Below are 24,043 nucleotides of genomic sequence, written 5' to 3' on the forward strand. Positions count from 1 at the left end.
CGCTTTCTTCTTATTAATGGCAGCACGGATAGGGCTTCGAATGCTGATTTGATAGAAACGTTCCAGCAGATCATCGTTCCTTCTCCCAGTGTTCAATGCTACGTTTTTCCCGGCCGTTTCCTCCTGCAGAAGGAAGAGCTGTCATTTCACTTCCTGAGCGGACAAACAAAGCTGAAATAGAGCAGTGTGAAACCGTGGGGGTGCCTGCACGTGGCTGCCAACAGCCCCCAGACAGAACGGCGTGGGATGCCACCACTGAGCTCAGCTGATCACTCTGCTTTGAGAGCAGAGCTACAGGAGCGGTATTTTGCACTGCTGGAAGCCCTAAATGGAACGCCATGGGGTAGAAGAGCCATGGAGAGTTAAGCTCATTTTTGTGGCAATGGTAAGGTAAGAGAGAACCAGCGGGGAGCCCAGCTGGCTGCTGCAAGTGTGTCTTGACAAGCAAAAAATGCCCTCTCCAGCGGCAGCATCAGCACGTTTTACGAACTCCCAGTTCTCAGCAGCGATGGCCTGTGACACAAAACAAAGCTGGAAACGCATCAAGTATCAGTAAAGTCATCCTCTGCGAGCCAGCGGCAGCTCCGGCATTTTGGAAAGCAGAACGAGCTTTGGGAAGGGCTGAGGATGCCAAAAAAAATTCACAGAAAACACAGAAGAATGAATATTCTCCCCCAGTGTTACTGCCACGAGACAACTGTTCCCATCCGCAGACATGGGGCTCTGCATCCCAGCACCCCGTCAGCAGCTGTGCTGGCGGTGAGAGCAGAGATGCTGCACGCTGGGACGGGAGCACGCTGCCACAGCACGCACAGCGTTGGCAGATGATGAGTCGTGGTGGCTCAGAGAGGAACCTCTTTGAGTTTGTAAATCACTGGGCATCAGAACACCACTGGAAGAGCAGAGGAAGGCTGTCAGGGTTACACTATTATGCCTTCTACAAATGAGATGGTTAAAATTAAAGTGTACATAAAGAAGTAAATAAATAGAAAGAAGCCTCCCTGCCCTGAGGGCATCCCATATCTGACCATCACAGGGAACCCCAGGGAGGTTGCTTACCTTTGTGACAATCCTGTGGAACAGCCAAGGGCATTTTTACTGAAAAAACTATTTATTTCTTAAACATAAAATATCTAGGGTGGAATTCAACGATCCGATGTTGCATCCGTAACAGGGGAACAAGAGGATCATTTTACAACAAGCTCCATATACACAAAGTTTTTAAACATTAAAATGTATCCAGCTTAGAAACTGTACATTCAAACACAGGAAAACATTCAATGTTCTTTCGGCAAGCATTTAGGAATACGAAATCATTCCATCAAAGCACACTGGGAGAATTCTTTTTCCCACAACAGCTTTGCACATTCATATATTGGACAGCAGAACTCTGAATCCCACAACTCTGTTTGCTCTCCAGAATTATGTCACTTCATTGTCTTCAGTGAACGAGCTCTATTAATTCCTTCATCAGGGAAAAATAGTCAACGGCGTGTGAAACGATCTTTGGAAGCTTGTTATGTACATCAGCGGTGCTGCCATGTTGATAAGACGTGATGCATGGTTATTTATAGGCTGCTGTGTATCAAGCCAAACGTCCCTCTGGTTTTTCAGTGAGCTATCTCAAACGTCCTCGCCTTCTTAATAACGCTCGTATCGTTAGATACATTCTCCGTTGCAGAATTTGTAAGAAGTGAAAAGCAAAAGTGCCTTCAATTTGTATTGATTTTTTTTCAATACTGTAAATGTCACAGGTTAAAACCCGAACTACTCAACAGCATCCAAAGGCTTTGCCTTACCTATAAGCCTTTACCCGGGCAATATTTTGTTTGAAGTTTACTAGATATCTATACTTTCCTAAATCCTCTGAATGCACACTCTGAAGGCCATTGCAATGCTGTTGAATATTGGCTCAAAGAATAACAAAGTGCCGTGTGAACATTAACACTGGAAAAGCAGAATTGTAAGGAAAAGGCTTTCAGTGGCAAACCAAGGTAGCAGCCAGGCTGTGAGGTGGCATTCACCCAGCCATGGATTTCATGCACTTTATATTCACCCTGACCTCCAAGGTGGGCTCACACCCAGCTGGATTCTCCTCTGGGCACTCCAGTTTTGGGGTGTACACCAAAATGTCAGCATCCAGGAGATGCTTCCTTCCTCTGCCAGCACCATGCCCGTCCCTCACGCATCCAAGGGAAACGAGTCAGTGCATCTCTGAGGCAGCACTGAGCTACCCCAGTTGCATAGTATGTTAGGGAAAATTATCCAACTACAGCCTGATAAAAGGTGGCAAAAAAAAATTATTTGCACCGGTTGTCAGCTCCATGAGAGCCCCGTCTGTTTGCTGAGGGCTGACTGGAACTTGAGCTTGCTGGAGACCGAGCACACAGGATACAAACACAGCAGAGACAAAGATCAAAGATAACCAGACCCACACGAAGCAACAGCCACTGGAACAGACAGTGCGTTCCTACATCACCAGCCACATCGACAGCAGGATCTCCTGTGAGCTGAGCTGCATTTTCATATAACCACAAAAAGGAAAGTGCCTGCTTACACCCACTGCTTCCAGAGTCCCTCGCTGCAGTCACCATCAGAAAGCAGTAAGAGAGCAGACAGACATTCTGGTGCCTTGCCACACTTGACCTTTTCTCAGCAGAAGATACTCAAACACGGAATATCAACAAACTCTTTGGCCTTTTTTAATTAGTCTGAGTTTCCTCAGTTTCTTTTCTTTCTAATTTTCGGTGCTATAAACAAACAGCCCCAACGTGTCTTGGAGCAATATACTGCACTACAGTGCTGCAAATCCCTAAACAAAAGGTGAACCCTAACAGTGTTCATTTGTATTGCACCCAAAAACAGACTCAGTGACCTGTTATTACCCCACAGAAAAGGGGCTTGGTTCCCAGAATACTTAAGATAACTCTACTGTGCAAAATTTGTTGCACACTTACCAACATTTCTGTGAGACAACGGACCACACGTATTAGAAAAATGTATTGCTTTCCCGCAGCCTGGCGATCAGCATCTAGTCCGTCTCATTCCATTTGGTCGTGTGTTCCACAGTGTGGAATTCAGAAAACAAACTGAGACGTGGATAAGACAGGTCTCAGCTTCTGTTTGCATTTCCTCGCTGCGCGTCCACAGACTCGGAATTCCGACTCCCTGCAGAGACAGATTTCTGACAAACAAGACAAACTTATCCTCACCTGAACTCTGTTACATTCTCCAACAAGAGCAGGATCACCAACCTCCACAGGCTGGCTATGTCTGAAGGAGTGAAGTTCCTCTTCTCAGGAAGATTGTGGTTTGGCTCTTCCCAGGATGTTTGTTCTGACGCGATGCCAGCTACATTCCTTTGTCACCAGCTTGCCGTTGCAGTCCATGTGCAATCTGCAGCTATTGAGAAGTCCAGTCCAGCTGTCAGGAGACCAGCTTCTGTTGGGAGACACTCAAAAGAGGCCCCATCCAAACTGTTCCACGTAGCTGTTCAGACTGAGGCATCCTCACCAAAGGTTCTGGCTGCAGCACTGCAGGAACACACTTAGGCAAACTGAGCAGAAACAGGCCTGGACCCATGCAGAAAACCACAGCGTGCATCTCCACACACAAAGAGACACCAGCACTGATGAAGCAGTCTTCACCAAGCAACAGAGTGCTCAGTGTTCCTGGCAATGGTAGAAAAGTCAAATTCTGCTCCAAACCATCAAGATTTACAGAGCACATACGTTTCTCACATGAGATTCCATCTCTGCAGCAAATACCGCTCCTCACCAACGCAAACTACCTGCCTCGAGTGGGAGAAACATTCAGGAAATAGATCCCAAGCAATCTCACTCACAGTGCCCGTTAGTTCTCAAGGAGCAGAACCCATAAGCAAGTGAACTCGTAAGCATCAGCTGTTTTGCTGTTACTGCATTGGTGTTGTTGCTGATGGCTAAAAAGTGCAAGGCAGGCATCTAATTCATAAAACCTATTTTGTAGTGTATGGAATCCACCGTGTGCTATGCCAAGTACACAATAAATATTAATCTTTTGTTTTTAGGCATCGAGAGTACATTATTTTAATTACAGCTTATACCGAGTGGCATTCAGGTAGCTATTTGCTTGACACGGGACATTTTAAGCTGAATAGCTGACCATGCAAGCACAACAGACTTAAGAAAAACCCTTCCTGCTAAGTTTCAAATGACATCTGGATCAAATGCCTTTCAATATGGAAGTAAAGTTTTTATGTGTGTGAGCAAAGAGCAGTAGTGACACGATTTACTTAGGTTCAACCCCAAAGTTCCTGCAGTTTGACACATGACATTGGCAGTGACAGTATGGTCTGCTTTCTATGCTTCAGAGTTGGCCTTTTGTGGAACGTATCTTGCTTATTTCATCCATTCCTTCAGCAGGATTTCATGTCTCATCATTCCTGTGACCCAGAGTTAGACCTGGTGACTCCTGGGGAACGAGATCCTCTCCCGACCATCTCCTGTCCCCATTCTCTGTGGCTGGACTCCTGTAAGCCACGACCTTTCGTTTCAATGGGCAAGAAGAAGGAAGCCACAGCGGCCAGCAGGCAACATCCACTGTAAACTGCCAGTGTTAAATAGACTGAAGATTCCAACATCACCTGCAGAAAACACAACATAGTACCACTGAGCCTTATCACAAAAAGAAAGGCAAATACTAATACAGTAGGAGGAATTTTAGTGCTGCATACTTTTCTTTCCTCAAAGACTACACAGTCATAAGCTTTCTTCTTAGCTTTCTGCAGAGCAACCCTTCCTGACACAGGCTTCTTAGTCCTGTCCCTGCAGAGCCTGGCTCTCCCAACCTCCTTGCCTAGCATTCCACACGTGCTTCACCTAGGACTTGAGGTCTCAAAAGAAAAGTGGCATTGCACAACCCACAGAAACCTGTGAGCCCCTCGCAGACCCCATCTCCAGGTGGGTGTCTTCCAAGGAGCCCTTACGTCCATCCAGCAGCCTGCCCCGTGGTTATTTATCTCCCATCTTAAGACCTCTAGAGTAAGAGGTAAATTCAGAGATGAGCCTGAACTCTCTTCAGGGAACGGGCAACGAGTGTCCTTCAACATCACGCAGAGATTGCTTTTGGTGTGGCCCTAACAGCAGGGAGGCAGGTTCTCCACCACCTTCCTAGGCCATCAGTACCAAGAGAAGGGATATTACCTGTGCAATGAATGGCGTTATGAGAGCTCCCACTCTGGCCATTCCACTGCATGTTCCCAGGCCCAAAGCACGCGTGGCTGTTGGGTAAACCTGTGAAGAAAGCACCAGCCCATTAACTCAAGTGAGCAGCTCCCTCCTCTTCCTTCCAACCTCCTTAATCAATGGAAATCAATAAGTAGCACTGCAGCAAGTTCTGTTAGACAACGATGAGATCAGGAACTCATATCTGGGGTTAGGTCCACTGTGAAGAGGTCATAAAAATGACTTTCCCACCATGTTCTCAATCCCCTTAAATAGTCTCATTACAAAACCAACCTCCTTACCTCCGGAGTGTAAACATAAGCAGCCTGAAATCCTCCTGAAATAAAAGCTCTTGCAATGAAGAGCAGCACAGTAAGAACATTTCTGTGAGGATAAAAAGGAGAGCAGTGTTTGGGATTGTTCTGTACAATCTGTTTGTTTAACTTGGAGGCATGTGCAATAAAAAAATGCTAATTTTGTTACAACAATTTTTTTTTTAAAATGAACCCTTCATATTTTTTCTGGACCCTTAATGTAATAGTGATGCCAAACAATCTGCATTCCCACAGTCACATCAGTTTTCTAAGGGTATTCATTCTCACTGACAGCTGAGGACTGTTGAAATAATCAGCCAGTGCCTAAGCTTATCTAAATAAGACAAAATAGATTCCATGTTATGAATGGTGCTAACAAAAAAAATCGGCACACAAAAGAAATCAGACTGCAGCTTGTCTGTTTAAAACACACGAACCTACATACCAACCGAATATTTACAGCACTGGAAGGTTTCTTATTACACAGTTTCTGTACTGTGCCTGAAAAGGTTTAAATTCAGAGAGCTCTCCACTGGCTATTTTACATTTCTTTGCTCTTCAGCCCCGAGAAACAAACATCTGCCTCCTGCCACCATTATTAGAGAACACAGATTCAGTGCTGGTTTCTCACTACGTTTTACTTACCTTCCAACACAGAGAAACAGCAGCAGGCTGCAAAACGAGAAGATAAAAAAGGACAGGGCCATGGTTTTCTTGCGGCCTATCCGATCGATAATCCACAGTGTTACTAACACACCTGTAGAAGGAGACAAGTTGACTGCTGGGAATTGAGCACAGGTGGAGGCTGCATCAGCTGGCTTTTAACATAGGCTATGTTATTTCGATTTGAAAATCTGTTCTCAAAGTTCTTTTTCGGGAGAGGAATCAAGCAGAGGAGTGGAACAGGCTGGTCCAATTACCGTTAGCACATGCAAAAAAATACCACTCTGTGTCCCAGTCTGTGAGTTTTGCTCCATGTTCACAGGGGTCCATGTGCCTGCACACTCACTCAGGGGGCACACAGATGTAGCAGTGAGCAATCAGCTCTGACATCTGCTAAATTCTGATTATTGCAGTGGTTCCCAACCTGAGTGCTAAAAATGGCTGCCTTGTGTCTAACAGGAATATCTTCTGTTCAACGTCCAACCATTGTGCCCTGCTAATCTTTCCACTGCTTAAACCTACTATTTTCTTTCCAGTAAGTTGTTTATGTGCTGCCATCGAATCACTTCTCACCTGCTCTTTGATAAAAGAAATGGATCAAGCTCTGTAAGTCTCACATTCTTAAGAATTCTCTCTTCAGCAATTTTTCCAGATGCCTTTAAAGGCAGAGGTACAGCAAGCGTGGGGATTATGCAAGCACCAGTGTTGCCAGTGTCATATTCAGAGGTATCCCAGTTAGTGTTTCTTGCATTCTATCTTAGTATGTCTCAGGACCAAACCAGTCTGTTCAGCTATAGCATCAGTCTGAGACTACATACTGTCTTCTGTCCACTTATGTCCTTCCCAAGAATGACTTTTATACAAGACAACACTCTCATTAGGTATGGACTATGCACATGTGCCACAGACTCACAACTTTTCACATATTAAATGGCTTCTCTTTGAGTGTTTGTCCCTGAAACTGCAATACAAAGCAGCGAAAATATCCCCACCACTGCCTCACTGCATTATTTCAAATAGATTAGTACTGAGAGATCATCTTTTACATCCAAAGAAACAGTGGCTATTAAATATTATCTGGATTGTCCTGTGCAAGACTGTTCATTGAAATTCATTTTAAATTGACTGAAAATCACGGCTGTGCTGGACAGAGTGTTATGAAGCAAGTCCTCCACTGATTCACTATATCCAGGATCCTTTTAAAATAGTCTTGGATAGTCATTTATGGATAAAAGTTCAAGTGATTCTGCCCCTTTTATTTAATCGTTACTCTTCCTCTGAATGCCTAATATGTTTCTTGGAACGAATCCATAGTAAGACAGGCCATTATAGGTTCACAAAGCAATTACTAGTGATTTTATCTGCGGTGATGTCACGGACAGTGAAGGGAGCTACAGCTACTGTGTGTACTGCATGTATCAAACACTTCAAGAAAGGAGCCCCACTGCTTCTGGAAATACAGTGGCATTAGGCCAGTCAGGAGAACCCATTTCTGTCATACCAAAGTCCATTCCAATTACACCGAGCTACTGGCAGAGAAAAACTGCAGCTTTTTTTATCACCACTTACCTGGGAATTCTGACAGGGTTGTCCAGAGCAGATCAGTGTAGTCTTCCTCTGTCAGATACTCACAGGTTAGGCTGCACTTTGCTTTAACTTCTTTTCTTCTACTGGAAACTGCAGGAGAAAAATAAATAAATATATATATATATATATTTAAAGTAATCCCATCTCTGCTCATCTTCCTTTCCTATGGCTAAAGGACCCATTCTTACTGCTGAAAATAAAAGAAGGGATGTGAACCAAGGTAACGCTGCTGCACAACAAGTACATTCAGACCAGAAGATACAGCTGCAACTGAACAGTTTATGGTCTTATTTGTGGCAGGAAGACTTGCATGTACACCTGAATATCAGCTGTACAGGCTTAGTGATTCTTCAGCCCAGGGCTTACGACAGTGAGCAGAATTAACATTTGTAACACAGGTTTCTCCCTACATAAGTTGGGATATTAACCCTTCATCTGTACTTTGAGAAGACAGAATAATTCCAAGTCTTTGGGGAAAAAAAAAAAAAAAAAAAAAGTATTCTTCAAGTCTGCACTGTTGTGCAAGTTTGGATTCTGTATCTTCTCCCAATGCTACCCATCCCCTTCCCATAATTTTCAAACTACCAGACAGTTTTGACAAATCACAACTGTTCTGAATAAAATCATGCCTCCCCTGGGGAATCAAACTTTGTCAGCCTCTTCTTGATGCAGTCAGAGCTTTTTTTTAACACAAAAACCTGCATCAGAAAGGGCGTTGATTTCCCAGCACTATCTTTTTTCTCTCCAGGTCTTCACATCTTGAGAACCTGGGAGCTCCACAGTAGCAGCAGTTATCTCTATCTCAGAACTAATTAAGCCTGTCAAATCTAGAAACATACATTGATTCCATCACTCTTTTCTCAGGAAGAACAGACACATTTTCTGAAAGCTCTCCTTTTGAAGGTTGTCTTGCCGTTTTACATTTTGGGCTCAGAGACACTGCAGGACCTCTCTGCATTGTGTGGGAAATAAGGCACTGTCTGTCAATGGTGTTTAATAGGAGTAGATGCCTTAAAATTCAGGCTGGCAGCCACAGTCCTTCCTAAACTAACTGCTGAAAGTCATCAAATAAAATATATTCCATTACTTTACAGGGCATATTTAAAAAGAAGAGATGGACTAGTACTCACTGCTGCAGACATCTCCTGCTTGGAAGAACTCTGTAGTTAATAAAACTAACCCATAGTATGAAAAAGCATTGGAAAACCTGCAAGGAAGAAAAGAAGAAATCTCAGCTGACAGCACCTCTGGTAAACAACATGAACCACAGCAGAACCCACTGTGTGAGGTTTCCCACCGAGTGCTACCTCAAAGCTATTTCCTAGCAGCAGCTAGAAAAGGAAAGGGCGATAAGATCAAGAATGCAGGTGACTGGGTGGTTTAATACATTACAAATCAATACAGTTTGGGTTTTTTCTTTTTCGAAGAGGATGTTGCTGTATTTTAATGAGACTGTTAAACACCTCAATTAAAAACCATTAGAATCGTGCTGGCATCGAGCCCTTTACATTTCCTCTTACCATATAAACCAGAGTAACAACGTGGTCCATCTAAAATGGGGTGTAAAAAGGTCCCTCATTTTTCCTCGGTCTTCCTGTTGAAAACAAATGTAAGTCAGAGAATCAGGGCACTCACTGCTCCCAGACTGGAGGATGTACAGTGGCAAGGGATAACAATATACAGGACGATGCACTAGGACAAGCGTTCAGTTTGAACTCAGGGCTCTTCAGGTCGGAAGGTGAGAATCCGTCTGAGGAAGGAGGGGCTGGAAAGTGGAACAGCAGAACTTTGCCAACACACAGCTAGCATATGATTCAAGCGGCCTGCAGTCAGCTCTGCTAAATTAGCACAGCCCATCGAGACCCAGGGCAAGGTGCCAAGGAACTACAGGGCAGCCCTCCAGCAAGCAGACCCCTTTTCAACGGAGTGTCCCTAAAACAGAGTGGCAGGCTCAGCCCACAAACCTGTGGTTAAGGAAAAGGGCTTTCCCACCCCACCCGGAAAACAGAATCTTCCAAAACTTGCAGAGCATTCCCGCACAGCCCATCATAGTTACCCTGGCTGAACCAAGTATTTGTGAAAGGCACAAGAGCTCTGGTCCTCACTCATCGAGGCTGTAGAAAATTGAACCTGTATCTCCAATTAGTAAGACCAGTACTAAAAAGCTCCTGCCGAGCTCTACAGTTTTGCTGCCGTTCAAACCAACAGGTTTGCCTCTGCTGTTCCTGCTTGCTGGCTAACTTTGTAACTTTTTTCCTGTAAAAGTCTGCTCTGTGTTCTGTAAATGCAGAGCTGATTTATATGTTGACAGGGGTGCTGAAAAGTTGGTCGTGTAACACTAAAGTGAAAAGAAATCCAATGTAATTCATGTGGTAGCATACAGTTCAGAAGTAACAACCTGAATGGCTCCACGCAATAGGATTGCATTGGAGCTTGTAGCATTCCAGCTCCACAAAATCAGGATTAAATTCAACATGAGATCCAAAAATTCAACATGAGATTCCACCTCATCCCATGAGTTTGATCTGGTTTGTGTGATATTCTTTAAGAGTAGGATTTTTTCATACCATGGTTTGGGCATCTATGATCTTCTTTCATTTTTTATTAGTGGTTGAGATGTTAAAATTAAAGTTAACATCGATTATTTCCTTACATAAATCCCTATGACTACAGTACAGTCTCACTGTTATCCCATGTGCCAGTTACCCATACATACCTGTCTGGAAATAATTAATTTTCCTAAAGGCATTGGAGCTCCATTTTCTGTTGCTATCCTCTTTAAAGTGGCAATGGCTTTTTCTTGATTTCCAGATAATACATCATACCTCGCACTTTCTGGCAGCCACTAAGAAAGCAAAGCAGACCACATGCACAGTGATGTCAAATACACAGCAATGAACAAACTGCAGGCTTTATTTGTGAGCTTACAGTGGGAAATCTCCACGACCCCAGCAGACTACCAACATAAGACAGGATCACAGAACCAATCTTTAACAAAGCAGAAAATCTCCTTTGTGTCAAATGTCAAGTTCCTCTTTAGGCTTTGAGAAACTGCAAAGCAGCATTTTTGCCATAAAGCCAGAACTCCAGCCTCAATCTTTCTGTTGTCTCATTTTTACTCAAGAAATGTTGAGCATTTTTGCAGGATCTTGACATTATCCTTTCTCAGTGGGGAAGGCAAAGCATCCCGGGCAGATCCCAAGATGCCCTAGGCGTTCCAAAATTGGCATTTTTAAACACATCTTTAAGAGAATACCTACAAAACACAGGACAGCAAAGAGCAAGAGCGGGAGGGCAGAAAGAATGAGAAGCCACCGCCAGCCAAGAGTGGGCATCACCAACACGGCTAGGAGCACTTCAAACACCGTTCCAATAGCCCAAAAGACCTGCCAACGGGAAAAGAAACAGTCACAGATGAGAATGCCACTAAGCATTCTTTGAAACGTTCAAAACTGGGCTCTCTGTAGGGACAGCTGGAGACAGAAATGCCAGAGACATTTCAAATACGCACCACTGCATGCAAACAGAAATGGAGGTATGTTATGGGGATCTGTGCACATGTGGCAGAAGCTCAGCTCTGAAAACCTAACATCACTTTCTTTAGACGCTCATGTTTAACCAGAGGTAGCTTCTTAGAAGGAATAGGCTCATCACATTCTGCTTCTTAAGCAAAATGACCATTAACATCTCTCTGTGGGTATTGTACCCCCCTAACACCATGAGGTTTATAGTATTTGCCTTCCTTTGCAAAACCAAGCTAGCAAAGCCACTCAGAGTTTGTCCTGTAAGTGAAAGAAGAAATTGATACCTTCTGAGCAAGTAATGGAGCTGGCACCCTGTTGCATATCCTAGCCATGCAGGATTATTCTCCTTTGGATTATGAATCTGGAAAAGGACTAATCTTCTTTTCCTTGACAGCTTGCTATTTAATGCTCAGAATGTATTTCTAACCCAGTGCTGCTCTGAGGTAGCCAAACTGCGGCAGAACAAAAATGGCACAGAAGGGAGCGATTCATCTGCTGAACTCTATTTACAAAAGATGAAGCAGCCAAAAGCAGGACTGGCCAGCAGTTATCTTAGAAAACCGCTGGTGCAATTGAGAAGCTGTTTCAGTGCAGCGAGGTTTTCCATGAGGATGCTCCTTCCAAATGGACTGCTTCAGACGAGTAACAGCCCTGCTCTCTGCTTAACTGACTTCCACTGGCACCCTTCAATCCAAGGGCTGCAAATTTTCCCTTAAAGTATTTATAAGGCGAAATTCCTCTCCGTGTGACTTTGATACATTTGGATTGAATCTGGAGAGCTGAATTTAGCCCTGCGCTTACTGAACGGTCAGCTCTTCATTATCCATTACTGAGCTACACATCAATCTCACTGCAGCATTAGGTCACACCAGAGGGCTCTGCGTGTTGCCTTCAGAAGTGCTGGGTACTTGGCACTGTTCTGGGCCCGCTGACCTCAGTGCTGCAGAGCTCCACACTAACTTGGACTGTCAAGACCTGACTGCTGCCATGTGTGACACCGCTAATCAATAGGACTGAATGGCAGTAACCAGCAGCAGAATATGTCCCCCCGTGGACCAGCACACATAGCTACACTACTCACCTCTATTAATAAAATGCATTTTGCTCTGGCTTTCATTGGAAGGAATTCGGCGTATAAGGTTACCCTGTAAGAGTGAGCATTGAGAAAAAAACATCATGTTAGCACACTGAGAGGTGTCAGACACTGTGCTTGTCTTTTATTAAAACTGCCAAACCCACAGGAGTAACAAAAACCCTTCCCAGCCTTCAGAGCCAGCAATACCGTGCACACTGATTCAGACTTCGTTTGCGACATCGAAACAATCTCTTTTAGTTCATCATTGCAAGAGAGGGCAGAATTTGTTCTGCTCACATGACTTGCAGTTGTTAGCTAAATGTAACAGCTCTTGCTGCGTATGTTTTCATAACACTGCTTTGGTCTGGGACGGGCATGATGCCTGCATTTTCAACGTGGTCCATCAGCAGTCAATGCAAGCTCTTGCTGGATAAGTTATTTACACCTGGCTCAGAGAACATCACATTGGCCTGCTCTGCCAGGTTTCAGTTTTCTAAGACATAAACATTTTCAAGATCTGCTTGCGCTATCGGTATAAAATAATTTCCATTCTTAGATAGCGAGGAATCAAAAATAAATCATCTGACTTCACAGAGTTGCTATTTCATGATTGTGCCAATGGGACGGCTTCTGCGTGAACATTTCCTGAGGGCAGAACCAAAGGGCCAGCAGCCAACCAAGGCTCCCTTGTCTTCTTCAGTGTGGTAAGACTCTTGGCTCCTACTTTCTCTGCATTCCACTGGCTCACCCTCATCTCTGAAAGAATACAGTATCTGTGAAAGACTGGATGTTGGAACTGTGAATGAGCAGTCATGCTCATGGTTACACAGCATCTCACAGGCCAAGAGGCCGCAGGTGCAGCTCCTACACGTGTAGAGGTAAAGGGACATCTGCTACAGTTAGTTAATTTATTACTGCTGGGTGTATTCTTTTTAATAGCACATTTCATACAAACCTTTCTCCCATACCAACGATAGAATACAATAATATAATTATAAAGATGCCTATGTTATTTCACTGAAATACAGCTACTCGTAGCCAAAGTAATATTGTCTACTTAATACTAGAAAGGAGCTATTTCTCATGCCAGATATATATTAATTCTTTTTGTCAAAGGTATTGCTGTTACAGTTAGAGCAAGAAACAGACTCAGCAGCAATGGAATCCACTCTGAGCTCTGTAACCAGCTCCTCTCTGTCTCTCATTAAGCCATGCAGCCCTTATGCTTTATCCACCCCTCCGTAAAGTGGAATTAGCTGAGCTGTAACTGTTCCACCGGGGCTCTGTGGAACATCATTAATATGGGTTTGCAGTACGAGGCATTATTAACTCCGATGCTTCGTCTTTGTTGTTCTCCTGCCTCATTCCAGTTGTGCTCAGTCGGAACTGCATGGCAGAAAATGCCTCACTGCTGCTCGATACACAGCAGGATAAGGACTTTCCAATTGTACATGCATGTTATGCTTTTGTGCAGCTTCTAACAGGGAGCAGATGAGCAGTAAGAGAAGATTAATAAAACTGTGAAGCTCCATCTCAGCTCTGAATCTTTTATCTGGGAGCAGCAATAGAAAAGGCAGGATATTGACTTGCCTTGTGGAGAAGTCTGCGAGCCATCAATCAAAGTTAGGCTCTGATTACTCTGAAATAGCACCTCCATGAGGCAAAATATCAATTATTAATAAGGATAAAGGACTATATGGAGAAAGACTAGATATACTCATCCCTTTCCATTTATAATTAAAAGCCAAGAACAGATTTATTTATTAAAGTGGAAAATTTAGAGATCCTCTTCTTCAGAATGGAATTATTCAGTAATAGAGAAATGTCCTGACACCACCTTCGTACTAGAAATGTGTCTGAGCCATGAAGATATCAGAACTGCTCCAGGTTTGGGCTATATGATTTTGGAACTCCAACTCAGGCTCAGATGTGAAAGTTCAGGCTCTGACTGAACAATATTTTGGAGCTTTACAAAAGCAGGAGTAGTCAAGGCTTCACTCTACCTCTAACTGCTGCTGTTTAGGTCACCATCTATCGTGCAGCAAGTCCATGACATCCCTTATTGACTACTCCCAGCACAATTTGTTAATGCAGTGTTTGGGCATGGCTACAAAATGCTGTCTGTTGTGCTTTACCTACTGCTAGGTGTGCCGTTTGGGCCTCTCCTTTTCACCTGAGGGTGAAATAGAACTCAAGGCATATAGCATATTACATTTAGGTACCCAGCATTTTCACTTAGAAGTCATTGTAAATCTGACTCACCTCAGTGATGTATTAGATTTCTTCAAAGGCTTATCAAATTTAATATTTTAGATCCAAAACACCAAGAGAAAAGTGGGCTTGGGACTACTAAACCGATCAAAGTCTTGAATTTGACATAAGCATTTTTTTTTTTAAATAACACAAAGAAGATAGAAAAGAGACTTGTGAATATTTACTTACGACTGAGGCACTCCTCCAATCCCAAAGCCCACCAGGCCCCTCAGCACCAAGATCCAGCTATATATCGGCGCAAAACCACTGAGGATCCCATAATAGAGGGTCCATAGCACACTAATCTTTAGCCCCTGTATTTAACAGACAAGTGAGGGAAAAATAAAATCTCTGCTGTAACACAAATAAACAACATGTAAACTAGATGTAAATAAACAACAAGTAAACTTCTGACTTCACAGCCAGAAGGTGCAAATGCTGCTTCTGCAAGTCCAGCAGCTAAAGGTTTCCTAAAGATTGGTCGAAGGTGGCACAGGTGGTAGCAGGACAGTAACATGACATCACAGCACGTGATGGATTTATGGACCCATTCACAAACTGAACACAAAATTCCTCTATTTGTACAAGGATTTGCTGTATTGCACCCAGAATTTCAGAGAGGCTTTCACAACAACAGCAACAAGAAACTTCACTTTGTAACACCACCAGGCTCTTATTTTTCTCACTTCTTATTTCCTTCCTATTTTCTGAGAGTAAATCTCCCAAACTTCTGCCCTTTTATTTCATGGGAGGTCGCTTCTGGCTCTGCTTAATTCTGCTTAACTCTTCATACATACAAGCTGTCAACATCTGTCAACATCACCCACTAAAATACACACACTGCTGCAATACTTCCACATGTTCCAGCAGGAGCTGAACACTTACTGTTTTTCTCCCATACTGATCTGAAATGTTTCCCCAGAGGGTGGAGCTGGACATCATTCCCACAAACACCACCTAGGAAACACCAGAAAAAAATCTTCCCCTTAACAACAAGACAAGCGAAAATTCCCATATGACAGCAAAGAAAACACAGCTTCAAATGAAACTTGAAAACTTCAGCAGCAGACCAAAATTTCCAGACGTTCCAGGTCTGGTTCCTCTGCAGTAGAGACTACTAAAGGCAATTATTCATACAGTGAGATTATTCAGAATGCACTCTAGCCCAGCATCACTTCCACTGACATGAAAGGGAGTTTGCTGTTGTCCAGGAATTAGGGTGAGTTTCAGCAGACTGAATCTCTTACTTGTCTTCAGAAAAGAATGAAATCTTGCATAATGAAGGTAATGACAATTAATCTGAGTCAATTCATATATTTTCCTGGAAATTACATGAAACTTTGAAGCTAAAACTTGCAAATTTTCCTCATTTCTCACTGAGTTTCCCTTCTTCAAGCTCTGGCTTTTTAAGAAGGCAATTTGCAAAGGCCACGAACAGATTTAACTGTGGGATATAAAGCATAATGTCTGAATAACAGTGCGTGGAAAAACCTTACAGAATACAGGAGCTGTCAGTTATTTTTCCTACCGATGTGAGCAATGCAACCTGCCAGCTTGGTAATCGCCACTCACAATGAAGCTGAGGAGCTAGGATACTTAAAATCATCATTTCCATAGCATCTGCCATCTAGAAAAGTGAAAAAGAAACAAAAATAAAGCACTGCCTGAAAATTAGATTGATACAACAGTCATTCATCCCCCGTCTTGAAATGAACTTTGCTTCTTCTCTTGGCATTTCTTCATTGCAGGTGAAACAAAACATGTATGTTTGCAACGTACAGTGGATGTCCACGGAAAATAAGGGCTCCTGACATCATTACCCAAAAATATACCGCTGTGGATGTAACAAACAGTGCTTCAGAAACAGCAGAAAAGTGAAAACAAAGCCTGCCTTCCTGTTCTTGATATCAAAGTTTAAAACCAGAAGTACTGAACTGGTGCTCATCTGAAGCAGAGAACGATAATGTTGACTAATACAGGAAAGAGAGAATTTAGCGGATGGGATGAATGTGGTAAGGTCACTGAATGAAAACTGACATCTGTAGGAATAGGATTGTATCCTTTCCATTTGAAACAAGCATTTCAAGTAGAGAATTTCAGCAACAGAGAAATCAATCAGTCATTCTTTACCTCCACACAACAAGTTTGAGTCCAGCTGTCACTCTAGAATTTCAGGTAAAATTCTTTCTTCATTGCACAATTATCTGCTTAGAGACTTTTTGTCTACAGAGAAGGGCTACTTAATTTGAAATCACTGAGATTCTGTAACGGGTGATCATGCAATTCATCTTGATAACAGTTACTTGCCCATGCTAATCCTGTAATAACAGAGAGCTTCCACTGGAACTTTCCAAATCCAATGGCTTCCACCGCATCTTCCACCATGAAAGTATCTAGAAAGAAAACAGTTCTAGTGCAGAAGTGTACTCCTTTCCCAGAGAGATGCATCCCTTGAGACAGCATTTTCTGTCAGGGTGACTACTTATTAACTGGGTAATCTGCTTAGATTTAAAATAACTAACAGAGCTACTTTGCTTTTATACAATTCCCAATACCCAAGTTTTTTCTCCATATTTTTCAGGAATTGTGTTAAAGCCAAGACGATTCTAAATATTCATAACATATTTTACTGACAGAGAAATAACTCAGAGTAGCACCAATGACTTCAGTGCATTCTCAGCCTGCTGCTCCTGGGAGTAACTCCACCAGCCACTGACTTACAAATTCCTTCAGTGAGAAGTACATATAACAGCATATAGCAATACTATACAAGGGATGGAAAGTGCAGAAGAGTATTTTATTGTACTCAGAGTCAAACTGTAATTAAGTGAATGAAGAATTTGTCCAAGGCATCTATATCTTAATACAGTTCTGTTAAAAATGCTGAGGGTTATGTTTCCCACACATTTGCATGACCTCATTATTTTGTGCCATCTGAAGAAGCTATGATATCTCAAATTCCTTTGCTCAAACAGTAAATGAGAAATACAACCAGAATATATTTTGATCTTCCAGTTGCTTAAAACAGTTTAAGTCTCAAGGTTTTAACACTTGAGCACAGAAAAGCTTTACCTAGCTAAGAGTTAGACATTCTCACAAAACAAAAGACAAAACCCAAACCAAAAGGAAATCAAACAAATCCAACCAATATTAGAAATGTTGTAGGACCCCAGTCTGTGACCACAGCCCAGGCAGTTGGCACTGAAGCTCAGCATGCTGGCATGTTGCATCGCTTCCACTTTTTTGGGTGATGTGCCACCTGAAACTCTACATATATCTACAGACTTGCATTGCTGCAGTAAGTCTTTCAAGAAACTCACTTATTTCATGCTCCTCTGGCTCCTATTGCATCAATATGTTAACAAATAAGTCCCTGGGAAAATAGCCATTCTATGGAACTTTAGTACGTTTTGTGCTAAGACAAAACCAGCACTTCTCATATCTTCTGAAGCACTGTTGCCTTCAGGACAGTCAGCTCTTTCCTCTTAGGCAAAAAGCAGAGGCTGGGATGTGAATTCATTCTGTCCCTCTTGTCCTTCTAGGCAAGTGGGAGACAGGAGCACTGCAGAGCCTTTGTGCTCAGCCCTGAAGCTGAGCCAGGTGTAACTGTTCAGTAAACTTGGTGACAATTTTGGAGTACTGATCAGTTTTAAAGGAAACTTAGCCAAACTGTCTATATGAAAAAGGTGCTGACAACTGGATACCCAATCAAATCAAACACATAAAGACATCCTTAGGGGACAATGCAACTAAAGCACCATATTCAGGTGCAACCTAAATTTGCCTCGGTTACTGTTTTCTTTTTTGATCTGGGGATCCCCAACTTCTCTAAACCCAAAGCACTTATCCTGGCTGAAATGATGAGGCCACGTCTTTTTCCTTGAAGGGAAACAAGAAACCTGCTCACCATCAGTTGGGTTGGCAAATTCTTTTGGCACTGCAGCTCCATCCTCCAGCTCGATAGCCTCTAGCTCTGTCCGAACACCCTCAATCTGAATTTCATGTTCTCCCGAAATGGCATCCTCCTCTGACCTTGAACTTTCCCCAGTGCGACGAAACTTGACCACCCTAAGAACAGAGAAATGAGGATTAATGCTTTGGTGGGGGTCTTCTAGGTTGCTGTGTTCAGTTAGTCTTGATAAGCTATTTGGTCAAAGAGGTGGTGGGCTGATCTCTGCAGTGAGGCCAGGGAGAAAACAAGACATGAAAAAAGAACTTTGCTAAATTGATCCAACGTTCACACCTTGATTAAGAGTGACTGTGCACAGCTTCACATAATATGGAGGAGATCTGCCTCCCATCATTTAACTTTCATGTGACAAAACAAAGATTTTGAAATAGGTCTAACATAGCTAGTGTAACACATTCCTCAGTCCTCCTTCAATCTACCCTCAGCATCAGAGAAACTTTTCACCTTGGCAACCAACAATTTCTTGGACTTCAGTGAAGCATTTTTTTGTTGGAAATAGATTAAATTATTCTTGCTGCTACCTCTTTGACTTCCAGTACTTGAGCACTTTAACTCTATGATGAAGACGAGCAGAAAGTCCCATGAACTTCAGCTAAATCCTCTGGTTTAAAGGTTGCCAAAACTGAACTAGCAGCATCCTTGCCAGCTGCAGCTGCAGCAAATTGACAGGCATGTATGACATTTCTAAAGGTGATCTGAAAGACTTTATGTATTTGGCACCCTTATTTTCTCTGGCAAGTGCTGATGGTGCAATCCATATGAATATAAGGGCAAAATGACGGGCAATCTACACAACTCCTGTAAGAGGGTTTTGGTCCATCGGTAATACGAGGATGGAGGAATTAAAATCTCCATCTCCCATGGGCTTGTCTACAACTGAAAGAGTCCTGGCCACACCAGCTCAGGATTTCTCTGTGGTAGAACCAGAAAGTGGAGGGATCCAAAACACTTTTTAGTTTCGCTGTCCTGGCACGTAACATCCCCTGACCACATCCCATCTGGGGAATTGCACGTACTCACTAATGATATTCTGGCAGCAGTCTGGAGAGAGAGAGGTACAGTCATCATTTTGTGAGGCTGTCACACGCACACAGTGATTTGCAGGCTGGTGAGATGTTTTGGGACAACTCGAGATACGCGTTGGGTAAATAGTTACGGTAATACCTGGGTTAAAAATGTCCCTGCAGATACAGTCCTTCCACAACCCATAACATACAAAGTCTTAGCACTGAAACACTGACATTCGTGTGTCTGTGAGATGATTTATTTATTTTTATTACTAAGGGCAATTAATAGGAAAATGCCACTCACATTGTACTTGCAAAAGCTCTGCAAGCAACTGGTTTAACTACACGGAAAGTAAACTTCCAAATTTGGAATATTTTTGTCATTAAAAAAAAGGAATATTACCATAATTTCAGTAGCCCCAAAGCCTGAAGCAAAGCCCATTGAAGGATTTCAGGAGCTACAAAGTGCCAGTGCTCCATGGGGTTATGACCGAATACCATTCATACAACCTATACTGGAAACTAGTCCACGTTTTAGTAAGCTACAAGCCACATTTTTTATACTAGAAAAAACCTTTCTATGTAAAGTACCACAAAACCCACGTACTACTACTGTTTCATACTGTATAGTTCAAGTAGGCTTTTGGAACTGACCATTTTGGAGAGCTCCAGGTGCTATACAAAGGTACACCAAATGATCTAAAAATCAGAAATTCTTCAATGGCAACCTGAGTAGAGAGCTCACATTCCTCATCACGAGGAATTAAAGAAAATACTTTTTACTTAAGAACGTATGAAGCAATTTATCACAAATGAAGAGCAACACACAGTGCTATTGACCGTTCATCTCAGAGAGCTGCATTTGTTTGCAAGATCCCACAGTACTGACTAAGTCTAATTACACATGCATTGAAAAGTACTTTAGAACATTTTTCTGTGCTTTGCTTTTTAAAATAAAAGAGATTGGGAAAAATGGCCTCATGTAAATCATGCCTCGTTGTTTTTACTTTTAAGGTGACTGCGACTGAGCTGAGTACTTGAAAATACCTGGAGCTCACGTCCATTTCCTCAACTTATTAGAAATGTTATTGGACAGTTTGCTCTGTCATTGACTTGAGCTCATTAATATTTAAAATCAACTTTAAGCATTTATTCCCTGCCTTGCAGAGTGAATGATTTCCAAATAGGAATATGTTTCACACCACGTGATAATGGAGCATTAGGAAAAATGCACTGATTTGCAAAGACAACATTTTGCATTCATGAAAATGTAAAGAAATCCTGCTGTTAAAACGCTCTTATCACCTTTTTGCACAGCTCTAACAACCACATCCCAACAGCAAGGAGTTTGTCATAAACAACAGCAATCCCCCTGTGCAGCAGTGTGTGCTTCTCTGCAACATACAGTTAGCAAATATCAGCGACACTCACTGCAAACACACCTTTGCAAAAGAGGGTTGTGATCTGCAGTCGGCTCACGGCATGAAGCAGGAAGCCGAGGAAGATGCCTTCCCTAGCACAACGTTATTTACCGATGCAATCCACCTTGCAAATGCGATAGTAGCATTCCCTCTCAGAACATTTTTTTTGGCACTTCCACGGTTTTGTTCCACCCCTCCTTATTTCTCCCACCATCAAGTTCATGCAAAAATAAAAACGCAGTGGATTTATATAACAACCGAATCCCTGCATGCCCCCAGGATGCTGAACCCAGGCAGCTGCACAAGGAAAATGGCCTGCTTCCCAGGGCCTAAGACACTTCCTAAAAACAATTCCCTTAAAAATCGCCAGGATGTACAATATCCCTGCAGCCCGCTTAGAAGAAACCCTGCGCATCCTTGCTCCCCTACCGGTGCTACTTACGGCAGCTGTCTCAGCTGGAATAAATCATCCTCCATTGCCAGGCTGCGTCTGGAGGAGCTGCTCTCATCGCTCTCGCATGGCGGGGATGGATGCAGCTGTAGGAAACCGGGCACGGGTAGATGGACAGCTCCGGTGGCAGCAGGCACCGAGCAGCCCGGGCACGGTGCGGCACCGTACGGCACAGCACGGCACGGCTGGGCTCAGCGCGGCTCAGCACGGCTCGGCGGGGAGGGCTGAGTGGCTCCCTCCCCTTGCCGTGCTTGCTGCGGGATCTGCCTGCCAGCCTGCCCTGGCTCTCCCAGCAGCCGTGGCCAGGGATGTGTCCGCTGCGGGGTAGGGGCACAGGGGAAGCTGAGTGCCACCAGAAAATGAGCTGGGCAGCATTGGGACTTCTGTAAGGAAAGCCAAGCAAAGTTATTTCAGGCACGGCTGTTCCTGCAAGGATAGCAAAGGGTCTTTTGGGGGAACACGGGGCAGCCAGATGAGCTGTGAACACTTCACTTTTGTGAGGGTCTTTGCAGAAAATTATGTTGTTTCAACACCTGTTCCAGATACCCAAGGAAAGTTCCCATATATAATCTCTCCTAGTGACCTGACAGGGTTTCTGAGCGTGCACTCCACAAACTCAGAAAGAAATCACTTTGTAAAAAATCTCAGTCACTTAGCTGCTAAATATACTGTCACCCAAGTGCATTCACCCCTGTAGACTTTCTTCTACAATTGGAAAAGAGAATTTACTTGTGCATTTACAGAAGAATACATTCCAGAGGAAGGCCTGCAGGAGAAAATTAAAAGATATGTGCTAGGAAGATGACTGGGAGACTTTTTACATGATTAAAACGTAAGACACATTTGATTAATTAAAGAAACAGCCTGAAATCAATGAGGTATATTCAAATGGTGACAGGTGAAAAGTGCTATAGTGAGGAATAAGATGAAAGGTGCACAAATTCAGATCAGGGAAAACAGATGATGCAAAGAGGGTTGGCCTGGCTCTGACAAACCAAGCATGCTTAATATGTGACTGAGAGTTGTTCAGCTATCACACAGATTCAGTCTATTATGCTAAATACTGAAAATGTTAACAGTTTTTAGTATTTATAGGAAAGGACTCACAAGCGGTGTAGCTAGAGTTTCAGCTGCCTTAAAAGTAGTGAGAATATTTCTTTCATTTGTGCCTGGGAGAGGAATACTGATGCTCACACAAGGCTTCATTTCAGATATCTGTGTGTGTCCTGTGGTCTCCAGCCATGCATTTTGCATGGGACCAGGCTGAACAGTTGATCACCTTGTGGATGTCTCAGGTACCTTAGTGTCATTTCATGTGGATCAAGATGCATATATTTGTGCGACAATCACCTCACCTGACATTTTCTGCTTATCCTTCCCAGACACACAGATTTGCACAAACAACGTGGCTCTTTCATTGTGCATCCTTGCACTTGTCTTTGATTTGGGTGGTGGTGTGATTTGGGTGAAGAATGGCTGTTTCAGTCAGTCGTTCCCACAAAGGAGCTCAGCAGTTTATTTGGTACGAAAGGCAGCCTGGCTCATAACATAAAAAAATGAAAGGCTTTAGCAGCTAAATCTCATCTATCGACACATTCCTCTTCAGAAAACATGGTTTCTTTAGCTATACTTAGATGTTTTGTATGATCTGAGAAGCCTGCTCTTTTTCACTGGTTAAAATGCTGTAAAGCCCACAACGGGAGGAGTTGTTGGGCTGAAGCTTCTAGTGGGAAGCAGTGACTGCAGGCCTTGTCAGAACCATCTCAGCAGAGCTGCCTTGCTGCGTTCCAGGTTGAGGCTCATCTACAAAACTGTGAATATCTGTTAGCAGAAACTCTGCGTATCTTCTCACACAGGCTTGGTAGACAATGGTATTTTTGGAGCAGAGGTTTAGCTTACAGATTCATGGCATGTAAGCAGTAACTTTCTTTTTAGAACAGAGCTGCTACACTAATTTTTCTTTTTAACTAAATAAGGTCAAATTTTCCCACTAAGTTAATGGTGGGAGGCTTGGTCCTCTCAGCACCCTGGTGCTTTTGTCCATGATTTCAATGTGTTATGTCAGAGTGGCACATCTCACAGGAGTGCTGCAGCAGCCAGGACAGCTTCATTTGTCCCTCTCTTCTGCCACTTCCCCACCTCTCAGCCTCTCGCTGTCTGTTCCTGTGCTCTCTGGGCTCCCCTCTCCCTCTGGCACATAGGGAACAAGGCAAACCAGGACTGGGCTGAAAGGTGCACCAGGCACTTCGTAACACAGCTCGGTAGTTAGGGAAGGAATAAAGAGAAGGATGCTGCTCCCTGCCAGCCCCACAGCCCAGTCGGCAGCTGCCATCTCGAGGTGCTCTCAGAAGCTGCACGTGTCGCACATGCTGCACTGACGGGAAACACTGCTTTCACTAGACAAACCCTAAAGCACCTCAATTAAAAAAAAAATGACAGCGCTGTGTGCAGCGCTAGGCCTTCGAGTAAGGCACATAAGTCCGCACCAAAGCAGGGCTCAGCAATCCTCGCCCAACGCGCAGCCATAGCAACCGTTGCTAGGGGCGGCCCGGCGCTGAGCGTGCTTATGGCGTC

At 43.4% G+C, this 24,043-nt stretch overlaps 1 protein-coding gene across 8 annotated transcripts; it reads right to left on the minus strand.

The window, feature by feature from the left end:
* Positions 17 to 24,014, minus strand: SVOP (SV2 related protein). 8 transcript variants are annotated; one of them, XR_002443502.1, is made up of 17 exons: positions 21,461 to 23,958; positions 18,528 to 18,688; positions 16,928 to 17,013; positions 16,149 to 16,247; positions 15,506 to 15,577; positions 14,810 to 14,934; positions 12,374 to 12,437; positions 11,029 to 11,154; positions 10,485 to 10,613; positions 9,289 to 9,362; positions 8,899 to 8,975; positions 7,751 to 7,858; positions 6,164 to 6,275; positions 5,507 to 5,588; positions 5,184 to 5,273; positions 3,213 to 4,624; positions 17 to 123 (listed from the first exon to the last, which is right to left on the minus strand). XR_002443502.1 is itself a non-coding variant. In XM_021413253.1 (17 exons), exons 2-17 carry the CDS (start codon positions 21,493 to 21,495, stop codon positions 4,418 to 4,420), a joined length of 1,647 nt encoding a protein of 548 aa, XP_021268928.1. In that variant the 5' UTR covers positions 21,496 to 23,005; positions 23,956 to 24,014; the 3' UTR covers positions 70 to 4,417. The 8 variants fall into 8 exon arrangements, 5 of the variants coding, with proteins under 5 accessions (XP_021268928.1, XP_021268927.1, XP_021268930.1 ...); XR_002443500.1 differs by having other exon boundaries at positions 33 to 123; positions 2,958 to 4,624; XR_002443501.1 differs by having other exon boundaries at positions 70 to 3,184; positions 3,255 to 4,624.

The sequence above is a fragment of the Numida meleagris genome, chromosome 14, assembly GCF_002078875.1.
Source record: "Numida meleagris isolate 19003 breed g44 Domestic line chromosome 14, NumMel1.0, whole genome shotgun sequence".
In the NCBI taxonomy this organism is placed as follows: Eukaryota; Metazoa; Chordata; class Aves; order Galliformes; family Numididae; genus Numida; species Numida meleagris.